This window comes from Corylus avellana, chromosome 1 (assembly GCF_965113065.1).
Source record: "Corylus avellana chromosome 1, dhCorAvel1.hap1.2, whole genome shotgun sequence".
Lineage (NCBI taxonomy): Eukaryota > Viridiplantae > Streptophyta > Magnoliopsida > Fagales > Betulaceae > Corylus > Corylus avellana.
In genome coordinates, this window is record NC_142490.1 from 3008705 (window position 1) to 3029170 (window position 20466).

The 20466-nt window shown below is 36.8% G+C and overlaps 3 protein-coding genes and 1 pseudogene across 3 annotated transcripts; 3 read left to right on the top strand and 1 right to left on the bottom strand.

The window, feature by feature from the left end:
* Positions 1-951: 951 nt before the first annotated feature.
* On the top strand, positions 952-5328 carry LOC132171315 (Serine carboxypeptidase S28 family protein). Its single transcript, XM_059582601.2, has 10 exons — positions 952-1616; positions 1692-1878; positions 1979-2112; positions 2205-2317; positions 2456-2579; positions 2821-2970; positions 3096-3251; positions 3636-3715; positions 3805-3854; positions 4968-5328. The coding sequence occupies exons 1-10, from the start codon at positions 1173-1175 to the stop codon at positions 5105-5107; spliced, it is 1578 nt and encodes a 525-aa protein (XP_059438584.1). The 5' UTR covers positions 952-1172; the 3' UTR covers positions 5108-5328.
* Positions 5329-6630: 1302 nt separating this feature from the next.
* Positions 6631-9188, bottom strand: LOC132168502 (GDSL esterase/lipase 7-like). Its single transcript, XM_088512320.1, has 6 exons — positions 8943-9188; positions 8099-8342; positions 7745-7872; positions 7381-7623; positions 7022-7274; positions 6631-6668 (listed from the first exon to the last, which is right to left on the bottom strand). The coding sequence occupies exons 1-6, from the start codon at positions 9186-9188 to the stop codon at positions 6631-6633; spliced, it is 1152 nt and encodes a 383-aa protein (XP_088368446.1).
* Positions 9189-10054: 866 nt separating this feature from the next.
* On the top strand, positions 10055-10580 carry LOC132172891 (pathogenesis-related protein PRB1-3 pseudogene; annotated as a pseudogene).
* A 1260-nt stretch (positions 10581-11840) lies between these two features.
* Positions 11841-19615, top strand: LINC4 (crowded nuclei-like protein). The gene is made up of 8 exons (XM_059581346.2): positions 11841-12180; positions 14371-14580; positions 14693-14946; positions 15535-15805; positions 15904-15987; positions 16207-18044; positions 18198-18549; positions 19084-19615. Exons 1-8 carry the CDS (start codon positions 11974-11976, stop codon positions 19090-19092), a joined length of 3225 nt encoding a protein of 1074 aa, XP_059437329.2. The 5' UTR covers positions 11841-11973; the 3' UTR covers positions 19093-19615.
* Positions 19616-20466: the final 851 nt, after the last annotated feature.

The window sequence follows — 20466 nt, forward strand, 5'->3', positions numbered from 1 at the left end:
AAGATAAGAGTAGAGAGAGTTCATTGTTTCTTTAGTGAGGTGGTGGGCGGTTCCTTTTATAAAATATCTGGGTGTGTGAGTAGTGGATGGACTCTCACTTGACTCCCAAAAATATGGAGTTTGTTGCTAGGTTGATTTATTCTATAACAACCTTGGAGGGGTTACATGGCGGTTTTGACTGTATTTAAACTTTGTTTGACAGGATTGAGTTTGTTAGACAGATTTTGCCTTTCTTTATTGTTGCACATGTATAGTTTGTTTGAACTGAATGATCTTAGTGGATTTGAGCTGCGTTAGCGCCCCCTTTTGATTCGTGGGCTTCTCGCTCCAAGGTGGGGTGTTTAGGCCGTCTAATGTCTGTATAGGTGGTGGGCTTTCTTTGGGCCTGTAAGGTGAAGCCCATTGTCACACCAATGTGTAACATGCCTCTTACTCTTAAAGAATGTTTGAGATTATGTGTGAGAAATATAATTTTTAATTTTTTGTCAAAAGTGCATTTTAGTTATTTTTAGAGTAAAAAAAGTAAAAAAAAACAAAAAATGCTTTTGAAATTTTTTACATTACAAGTTAGCTTTTGTTTGACAAAACATTTTAGATACTAAGAATTCCCTTCTCTCAAAACATAATCTCAAACAAGATCTTGGTAATGTTAACAGAAATTTACAAGATCAGTTCAACACCAAACAATATATCGACACGTATATATCTGTCCGTATCTAATTTTTGACCATTTTTTCTTTGGTAGACATTTGAACTGTATGGTAGATTTTTCTATTGCATTTGGTACACGATCCTTTGGACGTATGTGTAATAATTGGTCCATTTTTCTATTGCATTGATTGCGACCGACCCGATTCATGCTTCCTTTACTCTAATCCTGCTTTAGACTCTCCCCTCCCCTCCCCATCGACGCAGAGTAGAGTCGTACACCGTAGAGTAATCCCCACTTGCCAAACTACCCAAGTCGTCATACGCTGATGTCAACAATCACACCGCATCTAAAGGGAAAGTATTCAACCATTCCTTGCGTATCCCATTACTCGAGACCACGCTACCTATGATGCTCCCTCAACCACCGAGTCCCACCCCCCACCTTCCGGCCTCAACAGAACCGCCTCAACCGCGATTCAAAGCTCAAACACAGAATCCCTAAGGATAACAATCGCACCAAAATGGCAACAAAAACCAAACCATCAATTCTCGTCTTATCTCTTCTCATCATCATCATCAATATCTTTTCATCTCGGCCGTCGCTCGCATCAGAGCCGTCCAATTCTCCCTCCTCCTCCTCCTCTTCTTCCTCCAGATGGGCCCCACGCTTCTTGGGCAGATTCTCACAGCCACCGAATCACAGTCATCGTCATCAACAACAACAACAAAAATACCGGTACGAAACCCGATACTTTTCGCAGCGGCTCGACCACTTCAGCTTCTCGGAGCTCCCGAATTTCCCGCAGCGGTACCTCATCAGCACCGAGCACTGGGCGGGCCCTCAACGCCGTGGCCCCATCTTCTTCTATTGCGGCAATGAGGGCGACATCGCGTGGTTCGCCGCTAATACCGGCTTCGTCTGGGAAATCGCTCCTCGCTTCGGCGCCATGGTCGTTTTTCCTGAAGTAAGTCTTTCTTTTTTCTTTTGCTCCTGTTATTGGAAAACACGTGTAGCTTGAAACTATTTGATCGATGGGCAGCACCGATACTATGGCGAGTCTATGCCGTATGGAAGTAGAGACGAGGCGTACAAGAACGCCACTACGTTATCCTATCTCACGGCCGAACAAGCCCTCGCCGATTTCGCCGTGTTGATTAGGGAATTGAAGCGAAATTTGTCCGCCGAGGCTTGTCCTGTCGTGTTATTCGGTGGATCCTACGGTGGAAGTAAGTGTTCTCGCACATTGTAAGAAATGATGTTTGCATTTCTTTTTCTGTTAGCATTGGTTAATTGACTAATTATTGGCATTATATATATTCGAATTAGTGTTAGCGGCATGGATGAGACTCAAGTATCCTCACGTTGCCGTTGGTGCGCTTGCTTCTTCGGCACCGATTCTTCAGTTTGAAGATATTGTGCCTCCCGAAACATTTTATGACATTGTTTCCAATACTTTCAAGGTGTGCTTCTGTTTGTCGTTTGCTTTCATCTCCGTTATAGTATTCATTATATGTATATGGGCTGCATTATAACATGATCACTTTCTTCATAGCGTGAAAGTACCAGCTGTTTTAACACTATAAAGGAGTCATGGGATGTAATAACATCCGAGGGTCAGAAAAATGATGGCCTTCTGCAACTGACCAAAACGTTCCGCTTATGCGGGTAAGGAAAAAGAATGAAAGAAATGTATGCCCTGTTTCTGTATGAGCTAATGATGACTGAATACAAATAGTCTTGTTTATACTGAGTATTTTTCTAGTTTGGGTTATTGAGTCTTAACTAATCAGAGGAAGTTGACAGGACATTAAAAAGCACAGAAGATCTGAGAAATTGGTTGGATTCTGCTTATAGTTATTTGGCAATGGTGAACTACCCTTATAGTTCTGAGTTTATGATGCCGTTGCCTGGACATCCAATAAGAGAGGTTAGTTGAGTTTATGATACAATTTGAAAAATCTCTCACGGTTTGCACACATATGAAGAATCTCATAGTCTAAATTAAAGTCCTTTGATACCTGTTATTTGCCACCTATTTGTTCCATAACCAAAAGTATCTTATACCAACTGTTTAGCTCGCAGGACATCAATTTTGAGCAATATTGTTTAAATTTCTGGAGCACTTTCAATTTTGTTACAAATTAGATATAATTTGAATCTTCTTGTAGGTTTGCAGAAAGATGGATGGCTCTCCTACTGGTTCTAGCATTCTGGAGCGCATATTTGAAGGAGTAAGCATCTATTACAACTATTCTGGAAGCGTTGACTGCTTTCAATTGGATGATGATCCTCATGGCTTGGATGGTTGGAACTGGCAGGTCTAGAGCTCCTTAGTACTTTTTTATGTTATTGTATTTTTCTAAATGATGGTTGGTGATAAATAACTTATCAATTTTGTTGTTGTTTATTTACGTGCTTCCACTTTTTATTTTTCATAATATAGGCATGCACCGAGATGGTTATGCCAATGTCTAGTAGCCGGGATGTGAGCATGTTTCCAACATATGACTATAATTTCTCTTCCTTTCAAGATGAATGCTGGAAAGATTTCAGGGTGATTCCCAGGCCTAGATGGATAACAACGGTGTTTGGTGGACATGTAAGTGTCACGCATTTCAAATTTATTGATAACATCCATTTAAATCAGATTGCATAAGAATATTTTCTCTAAAGAGTGACAGCTTGCATTTTTTAGTTGCTGATTCTGTTCATAGTGGTCTTATTATCTCTTCCGTTCTACCTTTTTTTTTTGGTTGGTAGTAATTGGTTGTTGAGTTACATAACATATTTATCTTAGTGGATTGTATGGGCAATTTCAAGTGTTCAAATCAAACGCAGAAATTTTGGAAACCGGTAACTTTTTGCAACAGCATGGTCCATTCCGTGGATGATGCCTTTTAGCTCTCACATACATAATATCCAGAAGGGTTTTACTTCTCAAATGCTATATTATAAATCTGATCTTTTGTATTTCGTTGTGAAGGATATCAAGACCGCCCTGAAAAAGTTTGGAAGTAACATCATTTTCTCAAATGGCCTGTTGGATCCCTGGAGTGGTGGCGGGTACTTCTTCATTCTGCATATATTATTGCCTAGTGTTGTTAAAAATTTAAAATCTGAATTCTGATCATTGTACATGACATCTGTTGCAGTGTCCTGCAGAATGTATCTGAAACTATTGTTGCTCTTGTTACTAAAGAAGGTAATGTTTCTTGTGAGTACATCTTCTGTTCTTAGATCAACTATAATGTGCTTCACTTTTATTTGTGAGAAGGACTATTTGGTGGGTCAAAATTGATTTTTTATCAAATCGGTCATGATAACAGGACATGAGGGCTAAAGGCAGGCACCCATCTTATTTACTTGAAATCTACAATCTTGAATGGATACGAACTGATCTAATCCCTACTTGGCTTTTTCTTTTTCTTTTTTCCCCAAAAATATCGTGGTTGGTTGATCCTATTCAAGTAGTGGGTGTCAAAAGATATAATATTATAGATAATTTATGAGAATAAGAATCTACTGGCCTAGCCATCCCAATGTTATCGAGTTCCAACATGTGGCTCAATAGAAGCTGGTAGTTGGCCCAACCAACTCAAAGGGTCGTTTTGTCACTTCTAATGATATTGTGGTAAATCAATCAACAAAGCCAGATCCCTCGCTGATTGTATTTGACCACATTGATCCTTTTAGCTTGTGTAGGACTACTTCATGTCTTTTTAATTAACTCAAAATCTTCTTTTTCAAATTGCCTCCTCAATACAAGTGACATTAGTGTGAGTCGAGAGTCCCAAGTCTTTGTCTTGTGAAATTCATTCAAGACTTGTCTCATTTTGTCCTCATACACTGCTTCCTTGTGTATTTGTTTGTTGTTGGAAAATGATATTTCAAGACCAGTTTTTGTTTCTTCCACACAACCCTATCTCGTAGTGTGGAAACTAAAGTTGTAAGAGGGGTTGTGGAAGAAACAACAACTGGTGTAGAAATAGGGCTACCCTTTCTAATTTTACCTTGATTTTTATATTTCCATCTTAATATTCTCATTTTAAGGAAATTCAAATGAAGCAATCCAGAACAGCCTACACCATATCTTGACTTACTTTGGTCTTTAATCTTGTTTTTCCCTGATCTTTGGCTGGCTGCATGAGTGTGTGTATGTGTGTGTTTATGTGAGTGTGGATTATGCAATCCTGCAATATGATGCTATTGTCAGCTAAAGGTCTTTTTATCAGACGGAGCAAGTAAAGCAGCTAAACCATAGAAACAATATTATTTTGCTAAAAGTAATGCGTTCCTTTTATTATTTATTTTTCAGGAGCACATCATATAGATTTACGTGCATCAACCTCAGAAGATCCTGATTGGTTGCTAGAGCAGAGGGCAATTGAAATCAAGTTGATTGAAGGGTGGATAAGTAACTACTATCAGGAAGAGAAAGCTATTTTCAACATGTAGAGGAATGATTGGTGGATGAAGATCTTTCTTGTAAATACCTCTTTCGTCTTGTTGTATGTGTTTTCCCTGCTGGCATCACCAGATGAACAGTGTGACTTCACTTCCCTCTTGTCGGGGCCTCAAGTTAATCAGTTGAAGTTTAAGTGTAACTGGATTTTTCGGTGCATCTAACCCGAAAGTGATATGCTTATTATTACGTAGTCCCTAATTTTCCTTGTCCATTAGCTGCCTTTTCCTCCTCTTAGTGCAAGTTCGGACGATCAGATGACTGGAGATGGTAATGGATTCTGGTTTCTTGAAAATATAAATGGTTGTTGATTGTGTTGGAGAGCTTACAAAGACTCCCGGTTTCCCGCCGAGCATTGTCACAGATGAACTATGCTGTTGTTGATGGCTCAAGTGTTGGCCTCAATGACTATGGCTAGATTGTTCTTTCAAAGGCAAAACTAGGGTTTCTCACGTGTATCTGACTTGGTTTGCCTTGGGTGTGGCCATTTTCTGCTATGACTTTGCCAGGAATGATCCCTTACCACTCAAATGATCATGATTTGCTTGTGCTTATTTAGCAAATTAAACACCCCAATTAAATGATCATATGTTTTTACGGTGTTTGGACAATTCGAACATCTGCTCAGACAAGTGGACAACTATAACTATTGTAATAAACCTAATATGTAGCTAATAAACACGTATAAACGTACAAAGTCCAGAGACTCAAAAATTGCCTATCCAAACTCACTATGGCCTATGGATGGGTAACAAATGTATGGGTGTTTTCTTTTTTTTTTTCTTTTTTTTTTAAAAAAAGCTTAGAATCCTAAAATTTTGTGAAAACAAAAATTTCCAGCTATTATTACTACGAATAGAAAGTAGGAGAAACCCGGCCTATGAGTCTGTCCTGAGAAAATAACTCCACGGATGCCTTTTGGGCTGCAGAAATTGGAATCCTTAAAGCATTTGTCGGCAATAATCACATTTGCTGCCTCAGTGAGATGATGATCATCCCAAAATAGATTTGTTCGTCTATTTGGGCATACATCTACTCCCGGCATGCATAAGCCTATTCCATCTCTTCCCACTTCACAACAAGTGTTCCTAATATCTGTAAATCCTGTAGATAGACCCACCAAAAATGTGTTAAGAGTAGTCAATCAATTAACTAAGAGAGAATAACACAATTTCATTATATTAATTAAATGATTCGATTTATAATTTTTTTATCGGTTTAAGTTTTCAGGACAATTGATGATGAAAAATGTTATACACACTCCCTTGATGTGTCATCAAAAGTCATAATTGATCCAAGTGATCAATCTAAAATCTAATAGTGATTTTTAGTGTTACGTTAAGTAGTATGTACTTGGAAGTGTGAGAGTAAGAGTATGTGTAGCATTTTTCATTAGGGATTTAACATCTTATCATAGTAGAATCTAGAGTTCGGACCTTAATTTCATAATTTATCCTTATTTTAGATAAAGATTTCACGTGTTAAGTCTCACTTGTTAAGAAAGAGACCTAACAACTTATGTCCCGTCTGTTTCAGCGTAAAATATTGGTCTACCTGAAAATATTTGCAATAGACCAAGGAAAAAATATAACATTCACAGGACGTAAAATGATTTACGCTTCTCATATGCGTAAATCATTTTCCACCGCTTTCAACATGCGTCAACCCCTTAATTCAAGGTTGCAAACAAATAACAAAAAATAATAACTTTTTCCCAACGTAAAATAATTTGCGCCAAAACAAAGAGGGCCGTAGTTAAATAATTTAAACTATATATTAACTGCAAGCCTTTGACACAAATTGTAACGTACACAAAAAGAGGAAGAAAAATTATTCTAGTTGAATTACCAAGTGGTATAATTAATAATAATATGTTGGTGAGACAAAGTAAATGCAATATATATTACCATATGATGATGGCATATCTATCATGTCTCTGATAAGCCCGTACATCTCCGCAATAAGTATTGTTGCGTCTTTAAGTTTCGACCTCAATGCTTCAATCTTTATGTGGAGATTCCTGTTGAAAATCATTACCATTTCGTTTATGTCTTCTGCACATTTTGTCTGTGGTTCGAAAACTTTCAGTGATGCCGGATAACAGCCGATAGGGCCTATTTCAAACACTACAATCCTCCTGGCTCCCAGTTTATACAAATCCTGCATGCAATATTAATTGCACCAAAAGTAGAACAACAACGTTAAATTAATTAGTTTTTTCCTCTCTTTTTTATTTATTTATAAAATATTAATGATGATGACGTACCTTCGATTGATACGCTAATTTCATCGCAAGGAGAGTGCCAAATTCTTCATTTGTATATTTTTTACTAGTGTTGTAATAAACTTGAAGAAAATTGATTTCATAGTCACTGGCGCCGATGAAAACTAGGAAGATACACTCCGACAAGTATTTTGGGAGCTCTGTGCTGTTGATGTGTCTTCTCAAGTTTTCGTGAACTGTCTTGTTAAACATGACAATTTGTTTCTCCATGCTCCAATTTTCTCCCTTTAAAAACAGAGTCAATGTTGGATCTTAGATCTTAGGATTTTGGCTCTAAAATCAAATTAAATTACCAATTATCTCACAAGCTTAAATTAATTATTTAATCATTACTTTTAACACTTACTAGTCCATGCCCAGTTTCATGAAGAATGCCGGCGGAAGCAGATGCATAGCTGAAACCAGATGTGACTACTTCATCTAGGGACTTGTAAGCCCCATAAGTAAGCGTAGTTGGTAGCTGAAGATCATGCCCTGCACAAATGAAAACATGTTTCTTCAACTTCAAGCAATAGCCAAAGAACACAACAAAAAATTGTCTTTTTCTTTTATTCATGGCAAAATGGGTTCATTCGAATCGTTATTTAAGGCCCTTAACAAGTGGTATCAGAGTCATATTATAAGTCATTGAATAAATGAGTAGAGCTATCATCGAATCATGTCAGAGTGGCTAGGAATTTGGATTCAAGGGTTAGCTTACCAATGAAATCTGTAATGACGGCGCCATTACTGAACCTGCCGGTGGCACCAATGGTGAAATCTATGCCATAAGGCTTATACGTTGCGGTCATTAACGTATCTAGATTTGTATTGAGGCCAGTATCAACTTGGGAGTCTCCGAAGACGTATAAACCCGGCACCAACGGCGCCGGGAGAACTATATTCTCCGTAGCGATCTGATGATCATGATGATGATCAGCATCGGGTTTAACAGAGCCGAAAATCTCAATGAAGAGAAAAGAAACGAATAACAAGGACATGATGCCTCTCTTCTCTCTTCTTTTTCGGCTCTTTTGTTGTTCGGAAACTGGAATTGGTCAAATGGTGGCATGGCGTGGGCCTGAAGCTTTTGTATCAATGGCAGCTTTTGAATTTTGTTTATGTAACAATGATATGGTTGAGCAGATTAAAAATAGAAACCAGACAGCTTTTGCCTTTTCACCTTTTACTGACTAATTACTTGTTTGTTCGTATCTTCCTTGTATTTATTTATTTATTTATTTTTGAATTGGTTTCTTTGGAATTAGGATGAATATTTAGTTAATTATAGTGAATGGGTATTTTTGTTCCCTCAAAAAGTAAAAATACAAAAATACTCTTCCACTATAACTAATTGGATTTTTTCCAGTTCAAAGATCATGTTCGGTTTCTTTTAATTTATTGGTGATTTTAAATGCTACATCATATTTAAGATACTCTATTTTTTTTTTTTTGAGCAAAAAGCATATGCCGTCTATTTATTCTATAGCTTGCAAAGGAGAGATGTCTCCTTGCAAAAATTCTCTAATACATTCCGGTGGATTATATAACCACCCCATGTTTACAGTGTCCTTAATTGCTATCCTAGCTAAAGCATGAGCCACCTTGTTCCCATCTCGACGAACATATCTCATCTCCCACGCCAGAATTGGACGTAAATAAGAGCGTATGTCCACTGTCAACTGTCCCCTGCTACTATCATCAGGATTTTTGGAAGTTACTGCCTCAATCACATTTTTGGCATCACCTTCTAGCTGAAAACGTTGCAATCCCAGTTCCTGGCATAGCTGCACCGCCAATATTGCTCCCATGGCTTCTGCCGCTAAGGGATTCAGGAGTCCCTGTTTCATTGCAATCGCATACTCTAGATTGACTCTAATCCTTCCTATATCATTACTTTTTCTTTAAATGTAAATTTGGTATTTGAGAACATAATTAGGTGTAAAAGTTAAATATATATTGGTCAGAGAATTATAATTAGATAACACAGTCTACACTAATTACCCCGGATTAAAAATTACATACCGCATTGTTGGAAACATATATGTAATCACATCCAAAGCAGTCAAAATTTTCCAAGGCTCGTTGGTGCTCCATGATGAACATAGTAGCACCAATTTTGTTTTATTTTTTTTAGAATAGAAAGACAACATATATATTCTGATTTATGTCAAACCTTAAAGATAATTACAGCTTCCGTAGGCCTTGGACATTTGTCATCTTAAGACTTATTCTATGTTAATTTGATCAATATGTGAAATGTCCATGAAATTGAAGTAACAAGTAAATTTATTGTCACTTTATTTTATTATTTCTTAATCTATGTCCCTTATTTAATCTATTGATTATTCTCATACTCTTGAAATCATAATTCATTGAATACATTTAATTTTTAGTAACTCCTTATATGTGATCACTTATGCATGTACGAGATTTAGAAATCTATCACGATTATATATTTCATATATTTTTTTATTTCAATAAATTCCCTCCCATAATGGGACTACCTAACACCGTACAAACCGCTGAAAATGTGTGTATAGAAAGTAGCCTCTCTCACCAAACCCCAACCAGTCATTAAATCCATTAATTACCCAAAATAGCTCAAGATTTGTATATATATATATACCTGCAAGAGAATGAGCAACATGATCCTATATTTACAACAAAACAAAAAAAACGACCATATATATATATATATATGTCAAATACCATAGTAGTTTTGGTTTGTGTTCTGAGTCTATCCCTGGCTCTTGTTTCCCATGCCGGATCCATGGCTCAAGTCTTCGTTAAGCTCCACAACAAAGTCCGTAAAGAGGTTGGGCATGGAATTGGTCCCTTAGAGTGGAACTCAACCCTACAATCGTACGCCGGTGCCTACGCTCGATACCAGGAATCCAGAGGTTGCAAGCATGCCCACTCCAATGGGCCCTACGGTGAGAACATTTTCTGGGGCTTCGGTGAGGGGTGGACGGATCCGAAGGCTGCGATGATAACTTGGGTTGATGAGGAGAAGGACTATTACGATTACAAGACCAATACTTGCTTGGAGAACAAGGACTGCTGGCATTACACCCAAGTGATATGGAAGAATACCAATCAGCTTGGTTGTGCTCTTGCTAATTGCCCGGATTCTTCAGTCTTCATCACCTGTAACTATTATCCTCCAGGGAATTATATAGGAGAAAGACCATACTGATCAATGTAGAAATTGTTAGAATATCAATTCAATAATAATAATAATATATATATATATATATATATATATATATAACATTAAATCAATATAAGTTAATCGGAAAAGATTGGGCCTTTCTGAATTTCTACTTTTTTTTTTCTTTTTTTTTAATGGGGCATTTTGAGTATTTTAACCCCACCCACCCCCCCCAAAAAAAAAAGTGAAAATTTTAAACTTCTATCCCTTATACTTCGAGAGATGTAAGCAATCATGTTAATTGCGTTGGGAAATAATACACCTTTTTGTTTGAAAACCAAAAAGGTGAGCAAAAAAGCAGAGAAAGGTCTGGAGGCGAGAGATTGTTGGAATTCTGTGTGTTTGAGTGAGAAAGAAAGGACATAAATTTACTACGAACTGGCATGTGAAAAAGATTTTTTTTTTTTTTTTTTTATAAAAAAAACTTTGGGTGAGAAAACATCACAACATTAGTAAAAGAAAAAAAAATGCAAAATTAGTCCTTATAGTTTACCTGATTTATCATTAGTTCCATGTGGTATTAAAATGAATTCAAAAGTCCGTGAAGTATGTAAAAAAAAAAACAATTAAATCATCACAGTCAAATTTCGTCTACTAATTTAATAGGTTCCATTAATGTGACACTGACTTAAATATGATAAGTATCACAATTTTATTGGCTCTAACGTTATTAGAATCTGTTAAGTCAATAAACGTAATCTGACTGTAAGGACTAAACTATTTTTTTAGCATATTTCAGAGACCTTTACATTTATTCTGATAGTACATGAAGTTAATTACAAATCAAACAAATTACATAGACTAATTTTAAATTTTTTTCCTTAGTGGAAAGATAAGTAATTGGTGTTGAGCATGTTAAAAAAAAAAAAAAAAAAATGTACTACCCACATTAAAAGACAACAAGTAATTAAATTGTATTTAGAAAGAAATTTCTACCTACCTAATTTAAAAGAAATTTCTATCCTTATCCTTGTTGGCCTCAGTAAAACTTTAAGTCAAGCTGACGTGGAGAGTTGACTTTCCTTCTAAAGGGCGCGCAGGTTAAACTATTTAAATTTTAAACCCCCAAAACTTCATTCAGCAAACCCTTAAAGAGTCTAAACGACGTCGTTCCGTCCAGTACTTATCACACAAGTTCGGGCTTAAACTCTTTCTAAGTTTATATTAGTAAAAACACTTTCAACGCCAGAAATTACTTAATTAATAAAAGCGTAGTCGGTGACTTTTACTCGCGCAGAGTTCACAGAGAGTGAGAGAAAGCAAGTGCGTGAAAAAGCAAGAAGACCAGCGTGGAGTGCGAGTGACAGGTCAAGAGTGGCCAAGGAACCCGAAACGCAAAAGGGAAAGGAAAGAGAGGGAATCTTAGGGTTTCGGAGGCCGAGATGGCGAGTCCGCAATCGGAACGGCTCGCGATCACTCCGAGTTCCGCTCGGCCTTTGTCGATAACACCTGGCTCTAGGGTTTTGAAAACCCCTCTCAGCGACGACGCGATCTGGAAGCGCCTCAAACAGGCCGGGTTCGATGAGGAGTCAATCAAACGGAGGGACAAGGCTGCGCTCATAGCCTATATTGCAAAGCTTGAAGCTGAGGTTTGTTAATTTTGCCAAAATCTCCTTCTTTCTTCTTCGTTTTTAATTTTCATTTCTTTCTTGTTTTTTTGATCGATCAAATTTTATTGTTGTGGTTTTTTTTGAATTTCTTTCGGAACAGTACAATTTTTGGTTCTGTGTTTCTTTTAGCAATTTTATTTGATCTATGTAGCTTGTAGGTTTTCTTAGTGAGTGAGATAACGTCGCAATAGTGTAAAGGCTTCAAAATTTTTTGAAATTCGAACTCGTTGCTTAGTGCTTCAGAATCATCGAATTCTTTTTTTCCAGTGTGCGCGTACTATTTGGACTAGTTGAGCTGAATTTCGATTTCCTTGATACTTTGTTGTCCTAAAAATAGAGGGTTAAAGGAGAATCACTTGAAAAACCGGGCGAAGATTGTGGCTGAGTTGTTGAACCAGAGTGTTAGGAAGGACTTTGGCTTAATCGAACTGAATATTCACTATCTTGATTTGTGGTGCACTTCTTTTAGTATGTACGATCAAATTCGAACTCTTTTTTCTTTTACCATAATTATCTGTTTTCATCATTCCTACAAAAGAAATGGTTTGAGTGTATGGTTTCTACGTTTAATAATAATGAGGATAAGGAAAGTAACTATCAGTGATTTTAGCATGTCATATGTAGAAGTTATTATAATAGTTCTCGGTGACCGTAGTTTTGGGAGGAAATTAAATTTTGTAGGCTAGAGTGGTTGCTTATATACATGGGCTTTTGTTTGACAGAGAATCTCAAGTAATATGGGTTTCCATTTTTATTTCTTTTAGAGTTATTGTAATTCTATTTGTAAGGATAAGAGTAACTTATGATGGTTTCTCGTTGATTCCATATGAATGCTGATAGAAATGTTGGTAGTTTATGAGCATGTTTGAGATTGTGTTAATAAATTTAAAAAGTGCTTTTAGTACGTAAAAAGCTGCAGCAAGCAAAAATGGATCTGTTTTGTAAAAAAATTAAAAAGCTTTTTTTTTTTTGGACTTTTTTGCTCTAGAAAAAGCCCTAACTGTGTTTCGAGGGAAGCTTGAAAATGATGATGTTTCTAAAAAGCTCTTTTAGTCTTTTTCTTTAGACATAGGTTTTGTTTGTTTGTTTGTTTGTTTTTTTTTTTTTTTGGTTATGATGAGGAATCAATTCAAGGCAGGGCCACTTTGTGTACCCATTCCTATTAGATAAACCTTGCGCCCATGCAAAGCGCTCTATCCACACATATCAGGTAATACTCCAGTTTTGTTGGAGGTCTAGCCCCAACGAATTGTTTGCACCCAAGATGATTTGAACCTTAGACCCAATGAGAATGCCACCAAGGCTAAGGCCTTTAGGCTTAAGTTCTATTTCCCAACCCAATCCTAAATAGGCTCTATGTACATTTTTTAATCTATAAATTTGTAAGTGGTTGACTTTTTGGATTTGAAGAAGATGAATTTGGATATCTGGCCTCTTGATGGTTTCATTTATATAAGATATGGGAGAGATGTATATATTTAATTCTGACGTATAAGAAGTGTTTCCTTCTGCTGGAGGATTTTGCTATGTGTGCATGGTGAAGAGTTTGTTTTGCAATATTTTTTTTTTCTTTAAAAATTTGATAATGTTGTATTTTGAAGATATGGTATCAGAGAATATTTTCATACTGGTAGTATGTGCATGTATTGGGCTTAGCTTGTAATAGCTAGTTGATGTTGCAGAATATGAACTCCACCAAAGATTCATTGGGGGGGGGGGGGGGGGGGGGGGGGGGGGTTGCTGGTGCAGCAAGAGCTATTAGGAGCATTTAAATTATGCACATTGTTCTTTGCAGACAGTTTTTCTAACATGTTTCATTGATTTTATGATTTCATTTTATGCTGTATTGTTATTGTTTGTTTTTAATTATATTATTAATTTTTTCCATACTTGTTTGTGATCTGGGGGCCATGAGTGTGAAAGAGCTTATGCTCATATTACTAGTCCTATAAGATTGTTTGTTATTGAGTAAGAAAATTGTGTTTAATCTTAGGTACAATTTGACCCTGTTTGCAAATTCATTGGGTGGTAAAGTTTTAATGGCTTTGGCACTTAATTCACCACTGTATGTAGGCTCTATTATTATAGTATGTACTACCATGAGGTGCGTGCTAGCTATACCAGTTTATCGATCTTTTCAGTCTATATCTGACTAGTAACATTATGTAGATGTTTGACCACCAACACCACATGGGCCTTCTTATATTGGACAAAAAGGAGTTAACTTCCAAGTATGAGCAGATAAAAGCTTCTGCAGAAACAGCTGAAATAATGCACAAGCGCGATCAAGCTGTGCGTCTATCTGCTTTAACCGAGGCAAGGAGACGAGAAGAGAGTCTGAAGAAGACTGTAGGAGTCAAGGATGAGTGTATAGCAAGCGTAAGCTTTGTCAATTGTGCTCATCTTTAAATTAAAGAAATTGTGTCTTTCACATATGACCCTATCATTGTTCTTTATCTTATCTTGGGGTTTGTTTGGTAAATTACTGTAGCTCGAGAAGGCCTTGCATGAGATGCGTGCAGAATCTGCTGAAATAAAGGTTGCAGCTGAGAGTAAATTGGATGAAGGGCGCAATATGGTAGAGGATGCACACAAGAAATTTACTGAGGCTGAGGCAAAGCTGCATGCAGCAGAAACTTTAGAAGCAGAAGCTAGTCGGTATCACCGTGCTGCTGAAAGAAAACTGCAGGAAGTTGAAGCACGTGAAGATGATCTCAGGAGGCGTATTGTATCATTCAAGTCTGAGTATGTGTCCTACTCATTTATATCATATATTTTCCACAAGCATTTTTCCAAACAGCATGTGTTCAAGTAGGAATATGTACATAAGAAAAATGCTAGAAGAGCACCTCTTGCCATGAGATCGATTAGCTCTTCTTTTATCTGTAATCAAAAACAAAGTTGCAGTAAAAATCACAAAAGATTGGAAAGCAGACTGCATAATAGTGTTTCTTTTTGAATTTCGTGCTAAATTCACTGGATTGTCTAAGACATGCTAGTAAAGTTTCTAGTAGCCAAACCTTGTATTAATATGTGGATTTGTGTGCTTGCTCTCCATACTAGTTTATAAAGAAGTTTAAGAGAGAGCTGCATGCAAGAGCATGAGGTTGCTCTTCTTGTGAACTTACTTTTTGCCTGGACTAACCGGTGAAACAGTCCAGGAGTTGTCAGCTTGTGTTCACACACAAAAGTTCTGTATTTTGTCTTTCATATAACGCCATAGTCACACAATGGTCATCAATTTGTTCAGGAGCTGCTCCTGTGATGTATAAATCTGTGACAAGAAACCTGGCTAGGTAGCTTTATAATCTTTTTGTTGTCTTTATGTTGTAGTTGTGATGAAAAAGAGAAGGAGATCATTCTTGAGAGGCAATCTTTAGGTGAAAGGCAGAAAACGTTGCAGCTTGAACATGAAAGGTTACTTGATGCACAAGCTTTGCTAAACCAAAGGGAGGATTACATTTTTAGTAGATCTCAGGACCTAAACCGACTTGAAAAAGAGATAGAGGATTCAAATGTGAATATTGAGAAGGAACGCAGAGCTCTAAATGAAGAGAGATCCAATCTGGTGCTGACTGAGGCTTCCTTGTCAAAAAGAGAGCAGGTTTATATTTTTAATTCCTAATTTGATTTGGATGTAAATAAGATTTTTACTTTGTCCGCGGGAAACTCCAATATTTAGTTTCTCTTGTGTATATTCAGGATGTCATTAGAAGGGAAACTTTGCTGAACAAGGAACAGCAAGACCTACTTATTTTACAGGAAAAACTTGCAAGCAAGGAATCTGTGAGTTGTTTTGTCTTATCTGGAAATTTTTCTCTTAAAAAATTCATAAACCAAAAGATGGTATCGAGTAGACCTTAGGTTTTATCTCCGTTATGAGTATGGATGATTTCTTTGTATCTTTTCAGCCAATACTTACAGATATTTTTACTGCTGGGGAGCCTAAACTCCTTCATAGTTATTACTCTATTTTTCTTATTTCTTTTTTGACGGACAACACAGGACAAAGTTCAAAAAGTCATTGCCATCCAGGAAAATGCTTTGAGAACAAGGAAGTCAGAATTTGATGCTGAGCTGGAGATGAAGCGAAAATTGATTGAAGATGAAATTGAAACTAAGACACGGGCTTGGGAGTTGAAGGAGATGGATCTTAGGCAACGGGAGGACCAAATGTTGGAGAAGGAACATGACTTGGAGGTTCAGTCAAGGGCATTGGAAGATAGGGAGAAAGAAGTGGCAGAGACATTGCATCAGCTTGATGAGAAAGAAAAACGCCTAGGGGCTGCTGAGGAGGAGTTTGAGCGGAACAAAGCCTGTTTGCAAGAAGAAAAAGAAGTGATTAACAAAATGAAAGTAGAGCTTCAGGAGTCGCTGGATTCATTGGATGACAAAAAGAAGCTGGTTGATTGTGCAAAGGAAAATTTAGAGGCCATGAAAACCGAAACAAGTGAGTTATCAGTTTTAGAGATGAACCTTAAAGAAGAAATAGATATGGTTAGGGCTCAAAAAACAGAGCTTATCGCTGATTCAGATAAGTTGAAAATAGAGAAGGCAAAGTTTGAAGCTGAATGGGAGTTAATTGATGAAAAAAGAGAAGAGCTACGGAAGGAAGCGGAATGTGTTGCTGAAGAGAGACTGGCCTTTTCCAAGTTTATTAAGGATGAGCGTGATAGCCTTAGACTGGAAAAACTTGAAATGCAAGATCAGTATAAACGTGATGTTGAGGCACTTAGCCGTGAGCGGGAAGACTTTATGAATAAGATGGTGCATGACCGTACTGAGTGGTTCAGCAAGATGCAGCAAGAACGCTCAGATTTCTTACTGGATATTGAGATGCATAAGAGGGAACTGGAGAACTGTTTTGAGAAAAGACGTGAAGAGTTAGAGAGTGATTTGAGGGAGAGGGAGAAAGCCTTTGAGCAAGAAAGGAAAAATGAACTTCATTATATAAGCTCCCTCAAGGTAAAAGCAGAGAAAGAGTTGGAACAGGTCGCTTTAGAAATGAATAGGCTTGAAACTGAGAGAATAGAGATAAATTTGGAACGTGAGCAAAGAAACAAGGAGTGGGCAGAGCTAAATAATTGCATTGAGGATCTTAAGGTCCAAAGAGAGAAATTGAAAAAACAAAGGGAGCTATTGCATGCTGATAGAGAAGAGATTCTTGCCCAGATTGAAGACCTTAAGAAATTGCAGGATTTAAAAGTTGCCTCAGATATTGTTGCTGATGCTGAATTGCAAAATTCTGAACCAAGGAGGAAAATTTCTGCAAAAAGAATTTTGAAGCAGCAAACTCTTATACAAAATGCTGAGGATTCGCAGAAAGAGATTGTTGCTGACATTGACAATGGGTTCAATTCTCCATCTAAGAACAATCTGGATGGTGCTTCTACTCATAGCTCTACTCCTTTCTCATGGATTAAACGATGTACAGAATTAATATTCAAACATTCTCCAGATAAGGCTTCGATGAAGTATGAAGAAAGGTCTTTGGTAGCTGACCTTGAAAATGCGAGTAAGAGGCAAAAGTTTGTGGGAGAGAATTCAAGCGAGAGACAGCAGGAAAGATATGCTCTTGGTGAACCAAAAGTGATAGTTGAAGTGCCCCCTGTAGGTGCCGATATAAAAGCAACACATTATTTTGAATCTGAAATCAAGGAATATGCCAGTGAAAAGTGTGCCCCTTCAGTTTCTGAGCAAGGGCTTCTGGCTGGAAGGAAAAGAAGAGTTAAACAGTCTATATCCAATGATGGTGTGCATTTACAACCAGAGCAAAGGCAAAACAATAAGAAAAGGAGGCAACAAGAAGATGGCACTTCAGCTCAATGGACCAATACTGAGAGGTACAACTTTTAAATTATATTTTTTACATTAAGCTTTTGCTTGTATTGGTTTCTCAAATTTCTGAATGCATAATTTGGAACACACTACCAGTTCTTAACGGTAAAAATAAATCATTTGTTTCTTTCTGGTAAATATTCTTTATTTGGTTTCAGTGTTATTTCCTCCCAACCAAATGTTCCAGAGGATCAGCATGTATTGTTGTCATCCTCTCGAAGTCAAGAAGGTGCTGAAGAGGCTAATGTAGTTGTTATAGATAAAATCATACAAATCTCAGAAGTGACTCATGAGAAAACTGATACTGACAACTTTACAAATGAAGACAAATTAGACTCTTTGTTGAATCCCGTAGCGGAATCGGAGCAGGATATTCTTTCAGGTGAAGGAATAAATGGTCATGCAGATTCTTCACATGTACAGAACGGTGTCTTACCCTGTGGTGGCCCTAAGGCACCAGAAAAGCCACAAGAAGTGCAGAATTCTGGACAAGTTACTGAGCATTGTCAGGTGACTGCTTTTTTCACAAATCTTACCTGTATTGATGTTCTTGCTTGTGGGTATTTATCAGATTTTTTTTAAGCTTTTATTAACATTGTTTCATTTTTGTTGGGTTGCTCGGAAATTTCTGTTTCATGTTCATTATTTTCTTTTCCAAGTGTTATTGCAAGTATATGTTCTTAGTTGTAACACTACACTGTTTAATCTATGAGTCTTTTTCTTCCATGGCTAGCTGGTTGTGATATTTTGCCTGCTTTTGTCATTTGTGATTTGTTTCTGCTCCTTTATGTTCATGCTGATGTCTTGATCTTACTGCTCCTATATGATGCGCTTTCTTTGATTGATGGCTTGTGTAACTAGGAGAGTACTGTGAAACTTTCTTAGGGCGTTCAACACAGTTGTCCTTAATTTATGTCAAATAAGCCAACGCTTGATAGGCTTAAAAAACCAAAGCTCACCTTTGATGTGGTTATTGCATGGCTGAGTAATTATCCATTTATACTGATGTTTTCTATTCTTTTCTTATGCATGTCTGGTTTGCAGCATGATTGAAGTGATACATCCAAAAGAGTGAACAGGAAGTTGAAGATCATGGCCCTGCCAAATCATAAAGAAAAGGTTGATGACAAAATTCAACAGTGAACAAGGTCGAAACATAAGTAAAAGATTTCTGGCTTTTTGTTGGATGCACCTGTTGTTCACTTATTAATGCACATACTGTCTTCTTCACTCCTTTTAAAGTCGTTTTGGCTGGTGACATCTCTTTGAGTGGGCTGAATATGTAAATGAATCTGCGCATGGTGATCTTATGAGAAATTTGTAAATGTTTGTGCATCTATTATCGGGTTTGTTTGTGTAGTTTTCATTTAGGTTAGGTGATTGTTGCCAATATTTGTATTGCCAAGGGGTGGTAATTTAGCATTTTGTGTGATGGTCTCCGTTTATGGCTTTCGGGTTTTCTGCTTTGCTCTTTTTGGTGAATTGTAGTGTAGTTCTTGTTGGGGGGCAATTTTTAAGTCCTCGAATTGTTGAAACCGGTACCATTACCAATGTGAAGGCATCATACATTTTTTTATCTTTTGCCTTTCTTTCTTTTCAAGCGTGCAGAGAATAGGTGAAAAAGGTGAAGTTATCCTTGACGAATTCGGTTCACATATATATATATAGCTGGACAAGGATCCTCTCCTGATAAAAATTTAGAAGTAAAAAAAGATTGGAGAGGCCGGCATGCCTTAGTGTCATAGGATCTTTGTCTTTTATTTATATTGTTAGATACACCAGTATTAAATTTTTATTAAGTGAAATGAGGAGGATACATTGTGAAAGTAGTAAGCAAGTGAGGTTTGTATTTGTTTTTAGGGAATGTGTGCATTTTCTTTTTATGGGTAATTTGGTGTGCATTTCCACTTCTAGTGACGTATTTGTTCTCATCCTTAAAACATTAACTAATAATTATATTTAGTAGATACAATTGCCATATAATGACCATCTGATGATGTTGTAGAAAAAATCAATCATTGAATTAGCATTAGATTCTCTTTAAAAATGCTGTTCTAGAGGTTTATTTTTAGTATCAAATTATTCAATTGAATAAGAGTATTAAATAGCATTATTTTTCACAAACAATTGGTGTAGATGTTTGTCCAAAGAAGGACAAGGACACTTCACTGTAGTGGGACGACAGTAAATGTATATTATAATGGTAGCCTACCTGTCCTGCTCTATTATTTTTTCTCTTTTTAGTTTGAAGTCTTTATTATTCTTAAATACATTAATAAATAATTTAAAATACAATATATATATTGTTTTATTTATAAAACATGTCACACTTTTTGTAAGAATATTTTGACAAAGTAGATATATTAACTTTTATAAGGGCAGAAGTTAATTCATTATTTTAATAAAAATTAGAGTGGCTGCCCATCC